This window comes from Aythya fuligula, chromosome 6 (genome assembly GCF_009819795.1).
Source record: "Aythya fuligula isolate bAytFul2 chromosome 6, bAytFul2.pri, whole genome shotgun sequence".
Classification (NCBI taxonomy): Eukaryota; Metazoa; Chordata; class Aves; order Anseriformes; family Anatidae; genus Aythya; species Aythya fuligula.
The window spans coordinates 11,121,440-11,146,028 of record NC_045564.1 but is presented as its reverse complement, the minus strand read 5'-3'; the positions used below and the strand labels follow the sequence as shown (position 1 = coordinate 11,146,028).

General features: G+C 54.4%; 1 protein-coding gene and 1 long non-coding RNA gene across 26 annotated transcripts in view; both read right to left on the bottom strand.

The window, feature by feature from the left end:
* Positions 1-17,324, bottom strand: part of PCBP3 (poly(rC) binding protein 3) — a 39,199-nt gene extending 21,875 nt beyond the window's left edge. For 8 of the 25 annotated variants that reach the window (XM_032189657.1, XM_032189658.1, XM_032189651.1 and 5 more), the window contains exons 1-6: positions 17,300-17,320; positions 16,521-16,625; positions 1,991-2,062; positions 1,862-1,885; positions 1,077-1,109; positions 277-393 (exon numbers count right to left, since the gene is read on the bottom strand). In XM_032189657.1, the coding sequence (XP_032045548.1) occupies positions 277-393; positions 1,077-1,109; positions 1,862-1,885; positions 1,991-2,062; positions 16,521-16,595 (321 nt within the window). In that variant the 5' untranslated portion in view covers positions 16,596-16,625; positions 17,300-17,320. Of the gene's footprint in view, positions 1-276; positions 394-1,076; positions 1,110-1,861; positions 1,886-1,990; positions 2,138-12,618; positions 12,708-16,515; positions 16,626-17,299 lie in introns of those variants that run through there. The other 17 variants (XM_032189668.1, XM_032189670.1, XM_032189669.1 and 14 more) reach the window with 11 other exon arrangements.
* LOC116490486 lies at positions 17,321-23,559 on the bottom strand. Its single transcript, XR_004253387.1, has 3 exons — positions 23,466-23,559; positions 21,782-21,855; positions 17,321-17,379 (listed from the first exon to the last, which is right to left on the bottom strand). It is a non-coding gene; the product is annotated as an uncharacterized LOC116490486 (long non-coding RNA).
* Between the last annotated feature and the right edge of the window lie 1,030 nt (positions 23,560-24,589).

Genomic DNA, 24,589 nt, shown 5'->3' with positions numbered 1-24,589 from the left:
CAGCCCAACCCAAACGCTCTGAGCCAGAGGGGTCACGTCCCCCAGACCCAGGCTGATCCCAGTTCTTGCCCATTTAGAGCTGCCTGGACCAGCCGAAAGGCTTTGGGACCAGGCTGTGCACCAGCTGAGCAAGTCCAGCGTGGGTTGGAGGTACCCAGCTGCACCGCTGGCCCCAGCAGTGGGCACGCCTGAGCTCTGCTTGCCCAGTGGGTCACCACGGCTGGATGCAGGACCTTGTTCTCTGCCCTCCCGAGGCAAGGGGCTCACATTTCTCACCTCCTCGAATTTGTAGGCGATCATGGCGAAAGCCTTGAAGATGGCATCGGTGGGGCCGGTGATGGTCACAATTCGCTCAGGGCAGTTTCCCTCCGAGATGTTGATTCTTGCCCCGCTCTGCAAAAAAGAAGGGCAGCCCTGGAGCAGCCACAGCCAGGAAAATTGGGGGGGATGTGCTGGAGGCACGGCCCTTTCTTTGGGTTGTACCCTGCCTGCACTGCTCAGCACACAACCGTAGGAACTCAGAGAGCCCCAGGAGTAATGACTCACTTGGTCCCTGGTCACCACCTGAAGACATCCCGTCTAACCTTAGAAAGTCCTCCCCCTGACACAGTGCTTCCAGCCCTGCCTCTCCCTGACCTTCAGAAAGGGCTTCTGAGCACCCACCTTGGGTCTTTTACAGCAACACAAACCCATACCATCAAGGCAAGCCTGGCTCGTGGCATCACTGCTTGTAAAAAGATGAGTGCTGCTTACAGACCTGGTGACTCTTTGGCAGCTAAAGGCACAAAGACCTTGGACAAACTGCATCTCACAAGAGACTATATTTCACTGTTTCATGGACAGCAAGCTCCAGGCTCTGGAAAATTTCCATTAAATGTGATGGGAGCTTGAGTATGGAAGGATAAAGCTGGACAAAAGAGCTCAGGGGACAGCCAGCTTGGGTGTCCTTGCAAGAAGGCTGAAAGTGGAGTCACAGCCACACGTCTCTCACAGGGCAATGAGCCTTCGGGACAGCTCTGGCCCTCCCCACTCCTCATCCCTCCATTACAAATTACTTTATGGTCCGTGCTGCTCACCTCCTCACGCATCTTCTTCACGGTCTCTCCTTTCTGAAACAAGAAGCAGAGACACAGGTCATCATGGCAACTCAAGACTTTCACCTTCAAAGCAACCTTTCTGAACATGCATCTCTCTAATACACAGCAGCACAAATATTTGGGCAGCTCTGTGGTGCTGGGCCCTCCATCCCCATGTGATGGATGGGCTGAAGAGCTGATGCTCCAGGCACTTCTGCCCCTTCGTAGCCCTGCTCCCATGTCTGTACAGCACGAATCAGACAAAATAGCATAACTGCAACTTCCACTTTCCTTTCTGAGTTTCCTTCTAGGAGGAAAACTGCAAGGAAAAGCTCAGGAACTGGCCAAAAAGACATCCCACATAGCCAGGACATTACAAACCACCATGTCAAGCACCACGATGCAGAGCACCTCATGAAGCTTTCTGCACAGGATAAATTGTGCCTTGAAGCCTCAGAGGAAAAAAATTTAACTGCATCAAATTTCTTAACCTTCCTTAATGAATCTATTTCATTTACATTTCCAAGCAACATGATGACAAGCACCTATTCGTCACCAGAGTGAAGCAGCCAGGAGTTGTACTAGACAAGCTGCTTTTTTTGGGGAGCAGTCTTTGGCCTCTCTGTGGGTATCTCGCTGTTGCTGTCACACAAATGCATTTCACACTGACCCAACGTTTAAGGGACATTAGAGGATGAGGCGACTGGCATATACCCCATCAGAGGCAGTGAATGCTGCAGGTAATTCAGAGAGTGTCTAAATACATGTTTAAAACGTGTCCTTACCTTTCCAATGATGCTTCCGACTTCCTACAAAAGAAAAACAACAAACACAGCATAAATGACGCTGCAAGCTGTAAAGATAACCCGGGCAGGAGAGGAAGGCAGGATGCCACCCCTCCTGGGAGCTGTTACCTTGCCGTGCATCAGCAGCCGGATGGTGAGGGTGACGTTCAGGCCGCCTTCGGAGACCTTTGACTCCATTTCCTACCGGGGACAGGAGACGGCGTTAGCGGGAGGGGAGCCCCGGCGCAGGAGGAGGCAGCAGCACAGCCGTATCACCTGGGGGCAGAGGGGGAAGGATGGGTATGGCTCAGACAGGCCTGTCCTTCCTCACAGCTTCGCCACCACCTTCACACAAAAGCCATGGCAGGATCAAAGACCCAAGTGACTGAAGTGGCATTGCCAGATGCCTAAAATGAAGCTGTGCCCAGCTGAGCCTGTGGATGCAGGAGCAGGTAGCTCCTGCAGCCCGGCCCACGATGGAGCAGCCTGGCCAAAGACCGACTGCAGATTTGGGACTTTAAAAGACCCAGGACACCAACCCAGCAAAACAAAATTCGCCATTCCAAGCATGAATGGACACTCAGAAAATCTGGACCAGTGGGTTTTGTAAAAGTCAGCTCTTCAGTTACTGGGAAACGCCCATCAGATCCCAAGAGCATGGAGAAGAAAGGACCACGATGGTGCCTTGATTACCAAAATTCTCTTTTAACATCCAGGTCTGTGGGGTGGCACTGTGTCTGAGGAATACGTGTCATTTCCAGCCACACATGCCTTTCATGTATCTAACAAAACCTCTGCCAGTTTCCCAGGCACTGGCAGGTTCCTTTCCCTTTACATTCTCTCCTTTTCCTCCTCTGCCCTCTAGAGGGAAAAATGCCACTGGAATTTTGGAGGCAGGGGACAATAAATCACAGCATGGCAACAAATCCTCCCTCTCCTTTCCTGACAGCTCCTCAGTGGCATCCCTGCACAAGGACCAGGCACATGAAATGTCTCCTCAGCCTACTGCATGGGGAGACTGGTCCTGTGTCAGAGGAAAGTGCCAGCATCCTCCTACGTGCAATGCTGTGAGATTCATAGCAATTCTCCTCCATGTTATTTAATCCCTTAGTACATGTCAGATGGGAGATTTTTCATCCCTGTCACAAGCATCTGGCATTTTCCTTTGCTCATGCAGGGACTTATTTGGCCAAAAAAGTGTCCCTTACGTGTCCCTTTGCCTTCACCAAATGCCCTGCAGCATAGCCACTTACTGCTGCTGCGTCTGCCGCCCCTTGCTCCCCATCCTTTGCTCACATGAGGGACCCCGAAGCTGGCTGTTATGTAAATGTTTCCAATTGATTGAAAAAGTGGGTCATGTGTTAGCCAAATGCTCCTGGCTTTAAGATTTATCAGCATTATTAAATTAAACACGCTTCATGCTCCAGCGAGCAGGAAAGCTACATTGGCCTTTTCTTAATCATACTAGTGAAAGGTAAGTCTTTTATATGTGAGTTCATAAACGCAGTAGAAATGATGGGAACAATAAAGCAGAGGCATTTATTGTGTACGTGTGTCCCCCCTTCTTGTCCCCACAACGTTATTCATTCTTCATGGACAAAGTGCTGAGAAAAAAATCTCCCCCTAACGCCATTTTGAGCATTTCAGAGTATTCTCAGCCCAAAGAGACTCATCTCCTAGGACCCTTCCTCTTCACAGGGCCAACAAGCTCTGCCTAGTTCATGGCAGAATTTCTTCAAAATTGTTTCTTTGTCCTTCCACCCAAAAGCCCCGAGGACACCATTACATGCAGCCTGGTGGATGAAGCAGACAAAGAGCCCAGCCCCAGCCCTGCGCATAGTAGGTGCAGTCCTGTGGGGGTCAAGGACATGGCACCATGAGACCAAAGAGCAGAGTTTGGCCCCAAAATGGAAGACATACCCAACGCTGATCTGTCCCTGAACATTTTTCTAAAGGATGACCCTATTGCAGAATGAAATAAGGGTTTTTAAATCCATCTGCGTTTTGGAAGAGGGCTTGGAGAAGACATCATCGACACTCGGAACAACCTCATCCTTCGCCCCTCCTTTGGTTTTGAAAATAAATCTACTAAATTCCAGGCATTTTTATTAACCTATCAGGAATTCTCATTGGCTGAAAAACAGCCCATGCACCAGTGACCAAGCAAGAAAAGGATGAAAATGGAAGCCTAAAGCAGCAGGAAGCCTCCTGCCCACCCCCCTGATACAATCTCACTTTTCTCCGTGCTAGTTTTTTTGGAGGTCAGATCAATTGCCTAATTTAGTGTTCTTGCCTTCATGCTTGCTGATATACCTAGCAAATATAGAGATGTTCTTCAAGATCGAGCAAAATCTAATTATTATGAAAAGTCTGAACGCTGTGTATTAATGTAATTATTTAATTTAATTAATTAAGAACCACGACCTTTTTCATGGTTGCTTCACGTCCCAGCCCTCCTTGCAGGACAGACACAGCATGTGAAGCAGAATGGGGGGGTGGTTGAGCCCTGGGCTGGGCTTTATTTATTCTCCAGCCTGCTTCCAAGAGGGAGCTGGCCCCTGCTGCCGGCGCTGGGGCAGCTCCCCCTGGCAGCACCCTGTTCCTGGGGTGCAGGAGCAGCAGCCGGCCTGTTGGAGGGGGTGGATTTGGCTCTCACAAACTGGGCCCACCATGGAGACCTGCCACTGGCACTGCTGCCCAGGGCCAAGGCTGGGGTGGGGGGCTCTCCTCCCAGCCTTTCAGGTCAAGGGGTCCTTGCTCTGGCTATGGCCTGTGCTCCCCAGCAGTAACCCTCTTTGTACCACTGCAAAGAGGGAGCAGGGAAAAGAAAACACCTGCAAACCCCCTGATGCAGTGTTTCTTTTTTTTCTTTTTTCTTTTTTTTTTTTTTCTAGGGATCTATGAAGAAGTAAAACTACCCTTGCCCTAAGCAGACACCTTTTTTTCAAGTCTGTTCTCAAACCCATCTTACAAGCTAGATGAGAAAACTACAGAACAAACAGAAAATATGCTCGGGTAATCTGCACTGAAGTCACTTCTGTGCCTCTGGGACCAGGTCCTGCCAGAAGTCAGATTCATAAGGTAGAGTTTCTTTTCCAGAGTCCATCATGGAATATTCTCACCAGTGTTACAGAGATCAAATTTCCCAGCTTTATCTAGGTGTTTATTCTGAGGGAGAGCAATGTTTTGCTCAAGCTGTCTGAAAACAAACAGAGAGGACAATTCGGTGCAAAAACATCCCACAGGCACAACCCAACCCCTCCATGAAAGGTCTGGATGGAAAGTTCACAGGCACTGCCAAGTAAAACTCAAAAAATCTCTATCATCCCCGTCACCCATTGCATGGCTTCCAGAAAACCACCCCTTCCTGACGGGTTTGTTCAGTCCTGGCTGCCACCCAAACTCCAAAGCCTTGGAGCCCCGTTGACCAAGAGCCTTTGCAGATGCATGCAGGCGAAGCACGGGGTGGCCACGGCACTGGTCTGCACGTGGAGGAGATGCCACCTGCCCAGGGACCACACGGAGATCCTGCTCTGGAGCATCTTGGTGGTTGCTCAAAGGCAATGCCAACCTGAAGAACATACAGCGTGTTTCACAGTCTCTTGGTGCTTCAAGAGTCCCACTAACAGGACGCCAAGCATTAAAGACCCAGGGCCCTTCAGCGCACCACCATAATCTACATCAAAGCCCGTATTTCCAATGCACTGGCCAAATTTCACGTTGGGAATTAACATCTTGGCCAGAAAGTCTGTAACTCAAATACATTTTCCAGCATGAGAGAGGAAATGTTTAAAAAAACCTCTGAATTCTCAATACCTGTTTCCTAAAACTCAGCGCAGCATTTTCTGACACCTGAGAACTGAAAGCCAAGCCCTACTTGTAGAGAAAAGCAGGCAGAAGGGAGCCCAGGAAATACGCTGTTTTTCTGACATTTTATGCTTTCTAGCTTGCTTTCCTGAGATCTGCTTGTCCACTTCGTCCACTTGCTTAAGCAGGAGCTTTCTCCCCACTCATCTCCCTGCAGCTTGATCCTCCCATTAAGACCTAATCCGGTGATTTTCAGCATTGCGTTTTAGCAGCTGGGGGCAGCGCGATGCAGCGAATTTGGGATTATGACGACAATACAGTCTGGCCGGATCAGACTGGGGATGGAAGGAGCAAGGATAAAAATTGATGTGGGAGAAAACCAAAGTCTAGTACTCAGTTGAACCCAGGCTCCAAAGGGAAATGCATCAGCTACTGGCATTGGTTTGCAGTACAGCTGCATTCACTGCTGCTGCCAGTTTCCACAAACAGGAGTCATTTTGATTAATGTTTCTTCCACTCACCAGCTCCAGTGAAATTATGTTAGAAAATTTTAACCAAAAAAAGAAGAAAAAAAAAAGATGCTGCCACTGTGGCTTGGTACATCAGCCATAGTTTCCCAGCTTCTCACCTGCCCTTGGTCTTACCAAGCATTACAGGAGATGAATCTCCCTGCTCACAGCAGGCATTTCTGGACACTTCATTCTTGGTCACCTGTTCTCATTCCCCTGCTCTGCTCCAGGCGATGTGTGCCTTCTCACAGCCCACGGTGTTACTCGTTGGCTGCTGATGAGCAATTACAACCTGCCTTCCCCTCCCTGCACATGTGCACCACGGGGTTCTTCCAGCCTTACTCACCTCTACGTCGATTACCTCAATTGCTACTGCAGTGAAGCAAATGTTCCTTCCTCTGCAACCACTGCTCCCTGCCCTCTTCTGGCTCCTCTGCCCGTCAATTTGGTGCCACACCATCACTGCAAACAGCTTCTCCTGCAGCCTCAGTGCCTCTGGTTGCTTTCTAACTCCTGCTCCTGCTGCCGAATTCTTTGCTAGCTGTAGCTCTGTGGAGCTCCTCTCCATTTCCTAACCACTCCCTACCTCCCTTCAAGCCAGCACAGCTTGCTCCCCATATCCTTCACCCTCTAGAGAGCAGGGCTGGCTGTTCGCACCGGGTGACCCTCCAGGGATAGATATTGCCTCTAGACATTGGCATTAGCCAAAGCCCAGAACCATCTGGTGCAGACACCCCTGGGTGATGGCCATGGCCCCAGCCCCGCCGTCCCGCTGTGGGCTCAGCTGCATCCCAACCAAAGGCACTTCTCTGCTCTCAGACCAGCCCCAAGGCTGTTTATACTGCGTGTGCGTTCCCTCCTGCTGAACCCACATTAAACTGTATGTTTTTGGTGGTGTTGCTGAGCCTGCTCCTGTGGCAGAGCTTGACTCTTGAAAACTGCCTCCTCCATTTTTTGGGAAGGAAATAGAAGAGACGGTCTGTACAACGTGCAAACCCGCCCCAGGGATGCTCACATCACCTCTCTTTTGTAATGATTCTTACTCTAAATTTCATGCATTTCAGAGTGATTTCTGACCTGATTGGTAAACCAAGAGGAAGATGAATGCAGCACCACACACATCCCAGCAGAGACCTGTCCCAGGTGAGGAAAGCTGGTGAGTCTCTGCCACTAAGAGCAGCACCAAGCCCTAGCTCCTGCCATTGGGCAGTGGAAACCTGGGCAGGGACATCCAGGAGGACTCCTTGCTTATCTGCTGGACACCATCTGCTTCATCCTGCCCCACCAGACCTCAGCAGTTAACACACACCAGCAGCAGCTTCCCACAGAAGTGTAACCCTGGCACGGGTGGTGCGTGGATGTGAAGTCACACATAAAAGCAGAACTGGCCCCCCTCATGCTAGTTGGAGTTAATATCCATGGTCTCTGATGCAAGCCTGATCCAAAGAGAAGTACTGGTTTGGCTGCAATGCCTATGCCATTACAGTAACCTTTGGTGTGAAGGACAGTGAAGGAAGCATCAGCTTTTCCCTGCCAGTCACCCCAGGATGAAAATCGTGCATGAAATGAGGAAACAATAATTTCATCCCATGCGACAGGCCAGAAGGACTGTAGCACCTGCTTTTTGCCTGGATGCATCCACAGAAGACATAAAACTTACAGGTTTAAGTGAATTACCAGTTTTAGGGAAAATAACTCAGGTACAGCAACTTAAATCTATCCAGAGACACCTATAAGATAAAGGAGCTCCATTCACTCACGTGAGCTGCTCCTGCATTGCAAGCAGAGGCCAGACACACACCAGTGAAGGGAATTCAGTGTAGTGGGAGCAGGCTACCAGAGGTGTCCGTGCAGCACAGAACGCCCCAGTGGTTTCAGGGCTCATTGATAGTGCGGCCCTGTGCAAAATGCTAGACTTGAACCTGTGAAACCACCATCTCAACAAGCTGGGAGATGATATGATAATGGGTCTTTGATGAATTCATTTCATTTGGACCAAAATGAAAGCCCTCTGTCAGCCTGGGGGAAGTGGGTGGGTGGGAGTAACGCACTTTAGTTCTGTCACTTCTAATTCCCCCTGGTAGTTGCTTTTGGAATGATTTGCCAGAAGGAAAAAAAAAAAAAAAAAGTACTTCTGGTGAAGGTTAAACTGTTAAGTACACCAGAGATTTCAGCCCATGGGGAGATGAGCCAGGGCTCTTTGCACTACCCAGCTGGCTTTATTACTGCCCAGTGACCAAGAGCATCCTGTGAGACTTCTGGGTGCTGGGTGGGCTTGAGACCCCACACACTGAGAAAATAACATCTCCTGCGATAAGGAAGGTAGCCGTCTGCACTGGTGCATGGATGGAGCCACTGGGAAGGGAGTCATGCTGCAGAAATGCATCTTATTTAGCCTATTTTTTGGCCCCAGCTAAGGAAAGGAAGCAAGGAGATGCCACCTCACGCTGGGAGATGCTATTACCAGGCTACATAGTGGTCTGTGGAGAGTGGCCACACAATTTGATCCACCTGACCCATCCTGGAGGGTCCCTCCAACACACACATCCCACAGGGGCCTTGCACCGGACCCCACTGCCCCACAGATGATATGGTCAACATTCACAATCAAGGAGAATGAGTTGTCTCGTGCCTATGCTCCATCAAGCAGAAATCAGCCCAGAACAGCATATTTTAGTGGTTATGTTCAGTGCGATGCTAGGAAGCAGGCATTCATGGCAATGCTTTTGGACACACTTCACTTCAGTCAAGCACACTCCTTCTCCATGCAGGAGAGCTGCCCAGTGCAGACACCACAGCGATGCTCTGGGAGGGCCCCTTCCTCAACAAAGGATGCCAGAGCAGCCAACATTGGAAATGCAACCATCCAAAGACTGCAGGGCAAGGTTATTAAATTGCAGTCCCCTGTGTGCCATCTTCTACATGCCTTTTTTTCAGGAGAAGGCCAAGGGACACTCAAAAGAGGACACTCATGGCCGTAGGCCTATGATGGGTGATTGCAAATCAGGAGAGGACACGTGGTGCTGCGCAGAGCTCGGAGGACACACAGCTTGTCCTCCAGCAGCCAGGCAAATGGGGGCAGCTGAGAGGAGACCACCTCTGGAGCCACCGGCAGAAAGCAAGAGGCACATTCATCCCACTGCTGTGCACGTAGCCTCAAGGGGATAGCTGAGTCCGAAGCTGGATGGGATGAAGGGACTCAACCAGCACAAAACCTTCTCTACACCGCTGCTGCAGAGCCGCAGTAAAGCCCATCACGCGTTTCTCTGGATCTAGCCACCAAGAAGGAGGGGGACCTCCTGTCCCCCTCTCTCCATCTCAGCCCACTGTGCTGGGCTGAAAATCCCAGAAAATTGGGGATGGGGTGCATCTGCTTCCCGTGCATCCTCTGAGAGATGATGATGCAGCATCTCCCCGCAGCTCCCAGCTGCATACAGAGCAGCAGGCATCCTGCAACCCTGATCCGTGCCCCCCCTCACTCCCCTCTGCCACAGCCTGCTGGCCGTGCTGGCTTTAATCCCACTGGCAGCATCATCCCAATAATTTCTCTCCGTTTTCAATCTACTGATCTGGGGGCAGCCCACAAATCTCTTCATCCTGCAAGCACAGCAATCTACTGCCTCATCTCATCCCAGCTCCATTTCTCTCCCTAATCCCTGGAAATAGGGACAGGGCTTGCAGCGCGAGGGCTGCCCTGAAGGGGTCTGTCTGTCCAGGCGCTGACGGATGGACAGTCAGACTGACCTGCAATACACGGGGTGGCAGGAGGCAGCAGCTCAACACAGGCAGGGAGCTGGTTATGTTGACCATACTGACCACGGTCAGGGCTGAATCCAGAGCTTCAATTCCTCCATGGTGCTGGCTCTCAGCAAACCCAAACACACGTCCTCCATGGTGGCCAGAGATGCTCTGGCCTCCGGGCAAGGAACTGGACTTGTGGCCAAAGGAGATGCTCTTTGGGAGTGGGCAGAGAGCCCTCAGTCTCTCTCCTTGCCCTTGGTGAAGCAGCACAGACCCGAACCCATCCTTTCCCCCGCACCAATTTGCACGGGGCTGCAGAACGTGGCTGTGCTCAGTGTGGGGCCCACCCAGCACTGCCCTGGCATGCGACAAAGCCGGCAGCCGTGCCACCAGCCCTGGGCATGAGATGTGCCCGTGACTGTGGTGGATGCAGCCCGGCAGCACGGCTCCATCCTGCGCTCGCCGGTGAGGAGGAGGAGGAGGAGGAAAGGGAGGAGGGTGGCCCTGGGCAGCCGGGGGTGGATCGCTGCCGCGCCGTGCTCAGACCCTGACAGCAGGCTCCAAAACTGTCACTCCCGATCTGTTTTCACTTCAGCTAAACCTCAGCCTCGATTACGATCAAGGAGAGCCGTGTTTTCCTCTCTCCTTCTCCCTGTGCTAGGTCCTCTGTAACCTCGGGTCCAAACATTGAGGAAGCCGGTGCATTGGCTGGGCTGGGGAGCAGGGCTGCTGGGGAGGGGGCCACGACCACCCTGTCCCCAAAGTGTCCCTCCCTGACCCTGGCGTGGCAGGGCTGGTGCCCTGCACCTTACCATTTACTCATTTAGCAAAGCCTGAATAATAAATTAAGACAGAAGTGAGCGCGTGCATGATTACAAGCACTAGGACGGGTGCATTCAGTGAGAGGCAAAAAAGCAAAAGGGAGGAAAAAATTATCTCATTGCCTCAATAGTGGTCCCACATCTCCACCATGGGACAGATGAGGACCACCAGGACGAGAACTGTTGGTGGTGACCACCTGGCGGAGCTTCCTGTAAGGTGTCAGTGCTGTTTATCTGTACAGGCACCCAGAACCCCTCCGCTTCCACCCCAAATCTCCGCACGCAGCAGAGGACAGGGTCTGCTAGGTCTGATCCACACAAAGAGCACTGCTGATAGCGGCAGTGTTCACATTTTCTGGTCCTCCTCACCAAAATCCCGCGAACTCTTTAAGACATATTGAAGGGCAGATACAGATAATAAAATAATCTTAAATCAACTTAAAAAATAACCTTGTTCTTTATCAGCAAAGTTTTTTCTCCAAAAGCATTGTTTTCTTCAGAAAGAGATGTCCTTTAATTCAGCCGGATTAAGGGAACATCTCTGAGATTTGTTACTCCGGAAGAAAGACCTTAAATTTTGCCTTTATATCTGGGAATAATAAAAATGTTTATACAAATTAATCCATAAGAGAGGGGGAAAAAGTCTGAGATTAAGAGCTCCAGAAATGTTACTGAATTATTTTGGACTTAAAAATGAAACCCCAAATATTATGTAAAACTGCAGTTTTCCAGGGTTGGGTTTCTGTATCAAAATGCAGGCTAGCATCTGCCATTGCATCTGTCAAAACAAAGGTCAATCACTGTATGGAAACTTAAGCACAATGCCCTTCATCCACTGTTTCTGGTTTATTTTTAAGCCAGACGTGACTTCCGAGTAATAAAATGAGATTTTCTAATATGGTTCACATTAAAACTACATTATCCCAGAAAACTCAGATTACAAGACAAATACATCTTGAGAACATTTTCCCTTTATAATAAGGATGTGATATTTTGGGATTTATTTCAACGGCATTTAAGTCCTCCATAACCTTTGAAACTAATAGCTCACTTTAATGCTTATAAAGAAATATTTTAAGCAAATAAAATGCAACAGGAAAAATGCAATGGTATCAAAAACGTAGCTACCATAAGTAAAATGGTTATCCGAAGACAAAAATTTAAAGAAAAAGAGCGAGCCTCATTATAAAAGGCGTTCCTATTCCCAAATCCAATTTCAGTGCATTTCCTCAGTTCAGGAGAAAAAAATAATCATGGAAATAGAACCAAAATGTAAAAATTTAATCAAATAGATTTGGAGGTGCTATGACATTGACAAACCAAGACGCAGTCAACATCTATGTTACTCCAGCATCAATTTCTTTAAGCCAATTTGATTTCTGCTTTTCCCACCCTGCGCACACCCATAACCAACGCTGCCCAAGGCACGCACTGCTAATCACACAGGCGAGGGATGGCTGGAGGTTCCAGTTAGCGCAGAGACAGGCACTTCCCTACCCTGCGATACCATCTTCTAGCATTAGCCACAAGATGAAGGTGAAATTCAATTTCACGAAAATAAAGAGCACTCTGCAACAAAGAACGACAATTCTGCAAAACCAAATATTTTAGAGGAGACTGGAGGAGCAGTCATTAACTTAATCTAACTACCTTTCTCCCATGGTCCCACCTCCATCCAACACGGAGTTTAATTTTCTCTACTCAAGAGATTCGCTTACGAGATTCGCTTAAGAGCCTTCTTAAGGGTTCAAGGCTCTTTTAAGCCATACTGGAGCTCCGTACCTGCCTCATTTCATGATTCTTCGCTAATTTTCATCTGTGGGAAAAGTTGCACACGGCAGGTGGACTTCCACCAACACAATCTCTTAAATCTTCTTACCTTCTCCAAAGAGCCGCTTTAGCGCTGATTTCGCGTGACGGGTCCGCACAGATGGCCACTCTTTTCACGTTTGGAAAGGATGAAAAATGCTACGGGGAAAAAAATCCCAGTGATCTTTTGCTGTACAGCGCAGAGGGCTCCAAACCTCATTGGCCCTGGGATGGCAACCACGTGGCACGGGATGGGGAGCACGTGACCTATTTTCTCCCAAATCCCTTGGATTGCTGGAGAGGGGGATGCACCCACCACCGATGCTTTTGTCGTTTCAGTGGGCTTTGATTTTCTTTTATTTTTTTTTTTAAAGGCCACTGAGCAAATCAGGTTGCCTCGAGGCGATGAGAACAAGCCAGGCAGCGCTTTCAACATGAAGGGGAAAGGAGCTCCGGTACGAGATGGGTGCTGGGGCTCTGCCTGTGAATAATGAGGAAATTTGGAGCCATTTGGGCAGGGTATGGGCCAGGGATGGTGCCTGTGGGAGGGAGGAGCATGTTCAGCTGCACACATTTGGCAGCTGGCAATTAAAACAACCAGCTGTGATGGAAGGACCAGGTCAAAACCCTGACTGCAGACCCCAGATCTCAGCTGGCACATCCACTCCCTGAGCCTCCAAGGAAAGGGATGTGTGAGAACCATTTCATAGCCAAAAAAAGACCACCACGTGCCCCTGCACTGCTTCTGACCCTTCCTAGGCTGACGACTGCCCTCCCAGCTAACCCGTGGTGGCCTCAACCCACTCCAAGAGCCAGTGCACCTCCTGCCTCAGAAGCAGAGGGTCAGCTCTAACAGCTGCCTTGGAAGAAGGACCAAGAGGCTCAGTGCCTGGTAGATGGAGTACTGCACGCTCCTGGTGGGGCTCCTTCTGCTCCCCCCACCACATGGCCACGCCAGGCTCAAAGAACACTTCAAAGTCTCCCCCACAAATTGTCTGGGAGCTGATGGAGCAGCACTGGAGCTTGCTCCTTTCTTCTGGGTGACTGGAGAACAGGAAATGTTGAGTTCCTTTTGCCTCTAGGTTTTCGGGTTCACACGTTTAAATTAGATGCTGTTCTTCTGCACCACCCCACTGGAGTCAGGACACTCATTTTGAGGAGAAAAGGAATTTCTGGAGCCTAAGACATACTGTTGTTTCTCCTACTGGCTCAAGCCCACAGTGTGGGTCAGTCAGAAGCTGCATTTGATTGCATCTGAGTCCCACCTGACAAATCCTTTTATCTATGCTCTTATGCCAATGATACAACTGTCCACCACCACCACAAATGGAAGGCCCTGAGTGAACCCACTTCTGGCATCAACTCTTGAATTTTAGCCATGTTGCTTCTGCAAAGTAGCTGAAGCCAATCACCCTCTTGCCCAGGGGCTCAAGGCCTTATTGTCTGCGGATAAGACCTAAGGTTCCTCAAGGAACCACCTGAGATCAGGCTCTGGTGAGGAAGCACAGCTCTGACCACCTCCAACCCATCCTGGTGTCACCACCATGTCCCACCCAGCTGCTGGTTCTTGGCCATGGCTGTTCCCCAGAACGATGCTCTGCACGAGGACTGAGGCATCAGATCAGTAGGGTTTTGAGTGAAATCCTGCCCAGGTCAGAGGGTCACACTTCTCCAGCCAGACAACAGGACCTCTTACTCCAACATGAGTCAAGGAATAACCTTCCTTGCTATTGCATACTGAGACGCAGACCCCTGGGCCCAAAGCAGCCAGCTCGCCTCCCACCTAGCCCCGCAGTGCTCCTTCACGGCCCCCTCACCCTCCTCAGCAGTGCCCAGCCACATCTGGCCCTGGGTAATCTGCTGGATAATTATATAATAGGCAGGCAGGCAGAGAAATGATTTTAGGCTGCTCTGCTGATAGAAAGCAAGCTGGATTAAAAGATCAGAACAAGCAATACTTAGATTAAAATGGTTTGTTGTTTTCAGCTGCAGGAAATCCCCGGCTAAAGCAAGGAAGATGCTGAGGGAAGATGCATCATCTTTCCTTCCCCCAGAAAAGTGCTTTCTATGTATTAGAAAACGCAAGCTCTGGGTTTCCAAGCTATGCTCACATTTTATTTCCCAGCATGTCAAAGGCACACACTTTTCTGGTCCATATGGCATTTTATCTGAAGACTCCTCCAAGAGCAGCGTGAAGATGCTTCCAGCCACATTTTGCTCTGCAACCAAACCAAACACCATGAATTCCTCGCTTGCTTGTTACAACACCCAGACCCTCAGGTGCCACATGGCCACCAGCCCAGCAGAAAATTCCCCCCACCTACGAGAGACCTGCTCCCCGGCACCCGGCGTGGCCACTCGGCTCCTGCATCCACGGCAGCCGGGCAGGACATGGCAGACACCGTGCCCCTGGCTCCCAGCAAGGTCAGCAGCACGGTGCCGAGCTCTGACGGATGGCTTTGGAAAGGCGTGAAGGGGAGGGCAGGGAAAAAGCGAGAGGGACCACGCGACGGTGGCCGAGCCCTCCATGGGGCATGGCGCTGGTCGCCTGCGGCCCGGATCGATGCCGTCAGCTCTGCCGATTCACCTTCACGTTCAGATTGAGCAGAAGGGTCAAACTGGGAAATCATTTGCCATCAGCCAGCCTCACGCCACACCATGGCCAGCTCTTCCCTTTGCCAGCACGGACACCTCCATGGGAGCACCTTGCCAGCCCCCAGGCAGCTCTGCCCCAGCACCAACACTGCCCAGGTGCTGGATGGAACAGCAGCCAATTCCCAGTGCCAACTGGTCCCCCCGGGAAGGAGCCCTCTTTTAGGCTTCCCCAGTATCTACAGTGTTGCCAGAAATTAGGTAGCACCTCCGAATTTAAAGGATGAAACACTGTTCCACCTTTTTGTGCTTTTCAGCAGCTACACTTCAAACAAACAAACAAACAAACAAAAACAACAACAAGCCACAGTTCCTGGCTTGCACCAGGCTCCTCTCCTGCCCATGGATGCCAGGTTGGGGCTGTGGCAGTCCTGGGAGAGGGGATGGGATTTCTGGCAGGGAGCGTGGGAAGGCAGAAAATCAAGGCTGGAGACCTTCCTGCAGGAGGTGGGAGCTGCGGGATGCCACAATGTTCATCCAAATGATGCCTTAACAGCCACTTATTGCAGAAAAATGTCTTCACTGAGGCCAGAGGGTAACCGCACATGCCAGACAGACTGGGGCCATGAGAGCTTGTGGGAGGACAGTCTGGGGGCTCGGTCCCAGGCTGGACACGCAGCCCAGTGAGGACGTGCCCTGGTTTTCCCTGGAGTTGACTGCGGGGAGCCCTTCCCTGTGCTCAGGGGATGCCTGCAAGTGGAGAAGAGACAGCCCTTTTTGGGCAAATTCTGCCCCAGCTGCATCTTAGCAGGACCCCTGCAGCTCCCCTGAGAAATCTTCCTAACATTTTGTCTGCTTATTCCAAACTTGACATCTTTTTGCAGATATGCAGTGCTGTTCTGGCAGATGTCTCCCGGGGTTTTGCGTGCAGAAAGCAGCGTGTGTGCTAATCCCTGTTAGTGACCTGGGCACGTTTATCAGGAAAAGGAGAGGAGAGAGGTGGGTTTGTCAGATGCTAGAGGATTTCTGCTTTATGGGGCTATCTTCTCCCCAAGAGACGCACGACCTCCTCTTTACTAATGGAAAATGTTGCCCTGCCATCCATTTGCAATAGTCAATGCCTGGGACAACATGACGGCCTCAGGCCACAGCAGATCTATTTTAGTAACAAAAGCAGAGTGGCTGATGAACACGACTCCATCTCTGCTCTTCCCAGCTTAGCCCTTCAGCTGCGTGACCAATGTGTCAGAAAGCGAGCAGCCAAGTGCAGCAGGGGTAGAGGCAGCAGGACGGGAGCCTCTGTGGCCACAGGACCGGGCAGGGGCTCCATGTGCTGATGATACAGAGGTGAAGAAAGGGGCTGAGTGTGCCTTACCTTACCCTGCAGGCTGGCCTCAAGCTCCAGAGCGATTCCTCAGCGGGTCCGGGTCCGCCAGACAGGGGCATGCTGAGCATGGAGCAGGAGCCAGGGGCCGCGGCAGGAGCCTGTGGGGCCGGGCACAGGAGAGGTCAGGCATGGTGCAGCCCCAGCCCAACGAGAAGGGGAATTGGTATCAGGCTAAAACACAGCCCCATGGGGCCAGCTGGGGGCTTCTCTTGCCACTGGGAGCACCACCTTGGGGTTGTTTGTGGGGCAGGCAGCAAAGCCCCCAGAGCCTGCTTGGGCAGCTCCTGCCCCAGCAGCCCCCAACCTGAAGGCACCAGAAGAGCTGGGTGGAGGAGCAGGACCCCAGCAGGTGCCCCTGTGGGGGTCGGGGCTCTGCTGCATCCAGAAATCAAGCCACGAAGGCAGGGGAAGCATTCCCACACGTTCCGGCGACGTGGGCGCAGGGTTATTTTTATTGCTTCATTTTCGCTGCTGCTCCCAATAAGTTAACTGGGGCATGCATTACCCGTCAATACGATCAATCGAGCAGCCCGAGCAGTTAATAAGCTGAGTGCCAGAGGGCAGGAAAACCTCTCCACTGCCCAAAATGCTCTTTGAGCAGCAGGACAGGCGAGCTGCAGCCCCCTATTTGTCTCTGGAGCTCGGGGCTGCTCTGAACGCACCAGGGCGCCGACAGCTTTGCAGATGGAAACTGCTCCAGTGCCTGGGCGTTCCCAGCGGGTGCAAGCCCCCAGCAAAGCCCTCCCAGCAGCAGTGTCGGGGTGCAACTCACCGTTGGAGGAGCAGCAGCAGCTGGCAGGGGGCCGTGGGGCAGAGGGCTGGGGGTCAGCAGCACGGGCAGCAGGGGAGCACCTGGAAGAGAGCGTGACACCTCAGGACCCCGCGCACCCCTGAGGACACCCCACCGACACGGGGAAGGAAAACAGCCCCAAAAAGGGGAATCCTCGGGATTTTTATTTATTTTTTTTTTTGCTGGTGACCAGCTCCTCTGTTGAGAAAAGGAAGAAAAAAATGAAGCTCGGCTGCTGCTGTAGGCTGAGCTGCCATGTAGGTCAAATCCCCAGCTCTCATATGCTCACTCGAGGTTACAAACCTGGTCCCTTTTATCAGCCCCACACCACAGCCACAGCACCATGTGCTTAGGTGCATGGAGAGGGGCCCGTTCCCAAAATCATTGCTGCTTGGGTCTTGGTTGGGTGTTTCCCCAGTGAGAATTCATGGCCTAAGCTTGAAATCTCTTTTAGGCATTTTGGGGGAAAGGCTATTGAGAATTCATGAGGAAAGCACTGTTTATTTGTCTTCCAGGCCCCGATTCCCAGCTTAGCCCAAGATAAGTCTAAGCATCCAGGAAACGCTTCATTAAGGAGCTTGTCAGCAGTTTTCCTAATCAAATATCAGTCCATTTTCCAGCAGCTCTGCTTCTCGTTACGTGCATCACAGCCCTTCTGCCCAAATGCTCACCAGCTGCCAGGCAGGGCAAGCCCCTGACCACGGCAGGATGTGGCCAGTGCAAGTCAGCGGCTGCATTAGGAGGCAGCATCACAAGCTCACAGCCAAGTGACATTTTGTTCTGCTTGCTGACTGCCATCCTCGCCATCACCTCCCAGAGCCTCTCTCCGGGATGGCTCTGCAAAATGCCCAGCAAAGGCATCCAGATCCCAGCAAAATTACACCTATTGCTCCCGGAAAAAAATATAAATAAATGAAAGTACCTTGGGATACCATCAATACCAGCTTGGCAGCACCGTTTCCTTGCTTGATGCCACCTGTGTGTGCTGAAGGCCTCAGCCATCGCATTCCTGTGCTCAAAAATCCTGCAAGACTTGGGCTTGAACGGTGCAATCACAGAGATGTGGCCAAACACTCTCTGAAGATGGTTTGACCTTGTGGTACGGAAAGGAGGCAGAGGGGAAGTACTGCTGTGTGCTGTCACCTGCCTTGCCCAGCCCAAGGCACATTTTTGTGCTGACCGTGACCGTGATGCTTGTTCCAGCACCCAGCCTGCCTCTTCTGCAGACTGCAAACCCCTAAGAGGGGGCAGTGCACCACTATTTAATGACTGGTGCAAGCTGCCTGCACAGATGCCTTGAATAAAATCAGCCTGATGTCCTCACCTGTGAGCACTCTGCGCCTGTAGTGCCACTTTACTTGGCCTGCCTTTGGGTCATGGGTTCAGAGAGGGGCTCCAAGGCATCCCCTCGCTTTGCTGAAGCCCCCCAGGGAAACCAAAGCCCCTGGTTAAAGACTGGGGGGATGCACTGGTGGGATTGGGGTGCTCTCCCCAGAAACACACCCCAGAAAGGGAACGTCCCACTTGGTGTCAGAGGGGACCTGTGCCATGCTCCTGCCCGGGTGGGACCTGCTTGGTGCAAAGGGGAGAGAACAATCCTCCCCTGACCTGTGTTCCCATCACCCGGCTCGCCGTGCGTTTTACACAGACAGAGGCAATGATTTTAATGTCCCAGTGAACAAGCTGTCGGGACGCATCAGCCTCAGCAGGCAGGCTGCAGTGATGGCTTCTCCTCCCAGGCGCTGCCCGGCAAGGAAAAACCAAGCGAGCGCCGCGCGCGCACGCGTGCCGCCGGTGCCCATTATTTCCCGGCCTTTTAATGAAGCATCCTCAGAGGCCGCGTTCCTTAGGAGGGGAGGAAGGTGAGCAGCTCCTGCGGAGGAGCCGCTGGGGGCAGGCAGGGTGGGCAGAGGATACAGGATGTGGCCGCCACCTGACGTGATGGGAGCTGAGCGCTCCGAGGCCGTCAGAGCTGCGGCAGCGGCGAGCTGAGAAAAGCCGAGAGCTACATGAGCCGAGCTGACATCTGCCCCCTGGGTGGGTGCCTAATGAGCGGAGACATTGTCCATTTGGGGAGGCGAGGTGAAGGTAAAAGACTTCCCGGCTGACACCTCGCAGTCAGGGCACGGGCAGAGGCTCCAGCGTCCTGCATCCCCCCGTGCTCTCCACACCGCAGCGGTGCCGCAGCAGCTCGGGTGCGGGATGGCGCTTGGTGAAGCCCCGGCACCACCCGCCAGCCCCCCGGTGCTTCCACAAACCCAGTTCAGTCAGTCCCTATAAATCCAGCCAGCCCGCTTGTCACCAGCTCTCCTCTAGCTTACCTCCAGCCTCTTTGCTACCCGCCACCTTCCCCAGTGCCTGCTGACGAGATGGGAGCGATGGAGCGGGAGAGAGGAGAGCCCCTCGTCGCTCCTCTCGCTCTTCACCTCCAGAAAACACGTCCCTAAAATACTCGTGAGCCAGAACCCCCCCAGTTTATCCCCAAAGCCCTATCAGGCACCGCAGGTCTGCCTGCAAAGCCCGTTTCTCTCCCCCTGCAGATGATGCTTTTCCAACAGCCTGCCCCCCACCTACCTGCTTCCCCCTTGGCCACGGGGGTTTTAGCGGGCACCCACCTCCCTGAAGCTGCCCCCCACCCCTTGAGCACCCCCGTGGCCTTCTACATGCTCACAAGAGCAGCTCTGGGGGCTCACTCCCAGGCTCTGCCTCTCCTCCCTCTCTGCTAACCGGCAAAAAAAGCCGCGGGGCACCCACAGACTGCAGGGAGCTGTGCGGAGGTCGGGCTGGCAGCCACATCCCAGCAGCCGTGCTGTCCCCGGTGCCTGGACGTTGCCCCACATCCCACCCCACTTGTAGGGCAGCTGCTTGCAGCCCCTGCATTGGCAGCGGTGCTGCAAAACCCCAGGAGCAAACCCCAGAGCGGGGACAGCCACCAGGCTCCTCCTGGCACCCGCGGCCCCGCCGGGCTGAGCAGATGGAGCGGCTGCAAATCCCCGTAAGCCAGGGCAGGGGAACTAATCTTTTAGAGGACAAACGGGTGGACGAGGGGGAGGCTCAGCTTTTTGCCTTTCCCTCCCTCCTCAGGCCAAAGCCAGTGGAATCCAGAATCCTTCCTTTCTTTTGTGGGAGGATGGGGGTTAGGTCCATTAAACAGGGCTGTTTGGGGTCATCCACAGGGGGATCGTATTTGGGGACCCCCAGCGCAGAGCCCACCTGCAATAAAATGTCCTGGGGGAGATGGGGACTGAGGCTGGGCTAACAGGGACTCTGGGGCTGTTTCTCTGCACCTCGCCACACGCTCACCACCCTTCCCATCACAGCCCCACACGTCCTGCAAGATCTCTCTCCTGATGCTGGGCGTCCCCAAGGCATCCTCCTCCTCCCGCTGCCCTCCCCTGGAGGGGCAGCCAGCCCCCGGAGCCACAGAGCACGCCGAGCAGCTGCAGCAGGAGCATCGTCCCCAAAGCTGACAGATGTCATAAATGTCAGGATTGTGCCTGCTGCCTTTTGGCACTGCAGCTCCCCAAGCTGCCTGCCTGCCTCCAGGTGCATTGCACGCAGCAGCCAAGGCCACCACGGCCCCACGGAGCAGCCAGCGGCACCTTCCCAGGGAAGGGTCTTTTCTCAGGGACACCCCGGGGTCTGCTTCCTACAGCTCCCCAAAACATTGCCTTTGTGTTATCTGTCATGTAAAAGCCTTTACACAGTGAATTGTTTTGGTGTTTGAACAAAGGACGGACTCGTGGGGTGCTTTGGGCTGGGAGCATCTCCGGAGGTCTCTGGTCCAGCTCACGCCCTGAGCAGGACAACACCAGGCTGACTGAAGCTGTGTCCGGCTGGGATTATTTCACCCTGAAAGCTCAAAAATTTGTGTGAATTCCTGAGCACAGATGCTGGCACAAAGCCGAGCAAGAGCAGTTCCCCCAAAACGCATAAAAGGGAGGTGAGTTTTGGTTTGGGACACATCCCTTCAAGCCAGAGAGACGCAGAGAGGCGCAACCCCGACGTGGACCTGCTGCTGTTCCTCTGACACCATCCCCGAGGCAGACGTCAGCCCTGCTCCGTAGGGCTCAGTGGCAGCACTAGATGGCAACCCAGCACCACCGAGCAGCCCGGCTGTGCCTTGGCCGGAGCTTATTCATCCCTTTTCCGAGTTTATTCATCCCTTTTCCAAGCGTATTCATCCCTTTTCCAGCATTCAGGGAGACAGCAGCAGCTCAGTCCTTCCCCCCTGCCTAGGATCTCAGCCCGTGCGCCCTCGTGCACGGCCACTTCCCAAAACTCTCGCCTCATTTTGGGAGCACAACGGGCTGAGCCTGGGCTCGAAACCAGCAGGGACCTCGCCATAAATCACCCCGCTTCCCGTGTCCCCATGGCAGGGGCATGCCTGCCGGCCTCGTGGCACGGAGTGGCCTGGCCCTGGCCTCCACTCCAGCCTCCCCCGTGCCTCTGCTCCCCTCTTACCCCCGGGGACGGTCCCCAGCACGGCGCGGCGCGGAGACGCATCTGGCAGCGTTGGGTCTGCAGCACCTCGTGCCCTGCGGACGACAGGGAGGGGAGTTGAAGGGATGCTGCACCCCAAACCCCCGGGGACAGCCCCCTGCTTGCACCCCGGGGGCCCTCCAGGCGCGTCTGCATTTTCAGGGAGCCGTCACCTTGCGCCCGCCAGCACAACAGGTTTGCTGCTCCTCGGTGGTGGCTGGCGGCAGGGGAGCGTGAGTCATCCTCCAGCCTCTGCCCTTGAAAGCCAGCCAAGGCGTAAAAGCTTTTACCGCACCCTGATGCAAAGCAGCCAGCAGCAGGACACCCGAGACAAGCGCCGGGGTTAACCCCTTCTGGTGAGACGCTGGCTCCAGGACCCTCGGTCACCACCACGAGGGCTGTCTGCACCCCAGGGACGAGGCCGCCCTCCTGGGGAGGGGACACGTGCAGCCACGGGTGGCAGGGAGCCCCGGCAGAGCAGTGACAAACCCCCAGAAACTGCCAGAGATGGGTAAATCAGAGGGCAGAGCCACACAGAGGCGTTGAGCATCCCGACCCCAGCAGAGCGGTGCAGGAACCCCAGCCTGGTCTGGCTGGCTTGGGGGCTTCAGGTTAGGACCGAGGATGAAACAACCCCAAAAATAAGGCAGACACTTTGCAGTGCTTTGTTTTGCTGTTTTCTAAGGAAAACGTTTGACTCAATCACTTCCAAGTGCTGTCTTAATTCAGCCGCGGGTGGGTGGGAGTGGGCTTCAGCCCTGAAATGAGCCCACGCTCACCTGGGGCCTCTGCACAGCCCAGGGGAACAAGACGGGGTCCTGGCTGCACCCGGAGCGCAAGGGCCGAGCATCTTCTGACCCACCCCGAGGATGCTGGCACTGCTTTTGGCACCTGCCTGGGACTGCGTGGCAGAGCTGCGCCTCCGCAGTTTAGACACAAGTTCGGGCAGGGGTTTCCCCATCGCATCCTCCCAGGTGGAAATACATCCTCCTAGAAAGCCCAGGCTAGCTCACAGGGATTTGGGGTGCCTCCCTCACCTCCCACGGGGCTCTCCCCAACCAGAGCTGTGACCCCGGGCCGCGGGGCTCTGCGCCATTCCCGGGGGGCCATGCAGCATCCGTGCCGGGGTGGGGACGCTCCGCAGCGCTGCGGCCACTGGAGGAGGTGGGATGCCCGATGATTTAGGGTGCTCAGAGATGTGTGCTCCAAAAAAAATGGGGTCCAGGCCCTCTTTCTCCCCCAGCTGTGGGTACGGCAAGGAGTTTGCTCGGCAGGCACTTGGAGATGCAGAGCGGGGGGCCCGACGTGCCTTTGCTGCGCACCCGAAAAGCAGCAGCACAGCATCCCCGCCGCCACCCCGCAGGGCCCACGCGTGCTTCCCCCTGCACCCGCGTGGGGACAGCGAACTTTGGGGCTTGTTGGGAGCTGCCCTCGCCCAGGCAAGTGGCGTGACGGGATGGGAGCAAACTCCGAGCGGAGCGGGAGGTAGCACGGCCCCGCCGGGGGTCGGGGACACCTTCCCGGAGCGCTGCTGCCCGGGGAGAGCATCCTCGCCCCGGCAGAAAGCAGGGGGCTGCCCCCGCACCTTGCCCACGGGGAACCCCGCCGCCCCCAGCCCCGGCACCCCCGGGGGAGCAAAGTCCCGGGGAAGGGGAGGAATTCCTACCTGCCCCCCGGACGGACGCACGGACAGACGGATGGAGCGACGGCCGGGCGGGCTCTGGAGAGGATGGGGAGGGCTGGGGGCTGCCGGGGGCAGGGTACAGGAGGGGGCCGGGAAGGGAGGAGAGGGGCAGGGGGAAGCGGGGAGGGAGGCTGGGGAAGGGGCCGGGGGGGGGGGAGGCCGCCGGGCGCGGCGGGGCTGGCTCCGAGCGCGGCGGCTGCGGGAGCTGGGTGCGCCCTGCCCGGCCCCGCAGGCCCTGCCCACCCCGGCGAGCTGAGCCCCCCCCGTCCTGCCGCTCTGCCTGCCCGCTGCATGCCCGGCCCTCCCCTCCCTGCCACCCGGGGACCGCCACCGGCAGCCCGGCAGGGCAGCGGGGGATGCCAGCCCTGCGCTCCCTGGGGTGCTGCCCCGTGCTGGTGGAGCCGGGGGTGCCCCCGCTCCCCTGGGAGCTGGGGGTGGTGGAGGGATGCTGCTGAGAGCTGGCTGCCGGGCTGGGGGGCTGGGGGGCGCGGGCGATGCTGCAGGGGGTCCCACCAGGGTCCCCAGGGTGCTGGTGTGTCCCCTGGTGCAGGGGGTGCGCTCCTGGGGGCTCCTGATCCCGGGTCCTGCAGCACAGGAGAATCATGGAAGGGCTCGGGTAGGATGGGACCTTAGAGGTCAGCTAACTCCAACCCCCTGCCACGGGCAGGGATGCCACCCAAGGGAGGGACCTGGCCCTTACAGATAACCAACGGCCCCTACAAATAACCAACAGTCCCAGCAGGCCTCTCTGATCGCTTTCAAAGGGACGAGGTAAAACAAGAACTCCCCGGTGAAGCCTGTGCACACCCCAATTTCTCCCGGGCTGCTTTTCAAGCCACCACCCAGCAGCGTGGCAAAGCCGGAGCCCTGCCTGCAGGACGGGCAGGGGATGGGGGCTGCCCAGTAGGGTGTGCACCCACCCGGCACGTCCCCGTCCAAACAACACATCCCGGCTCTGTTTGGCTGAGAAAAGAAGGGGAAAAAAAGTAGACAATTGAATTTTGCAGGGGTTACTGGGACGTCCTCATGGGAAGCCCCTGGGTACAAGGGGGTCTGTCCCCCCCACGCCCCCCAGGCTGGGTAGCACCAGCAGTGCCCAGACTGGG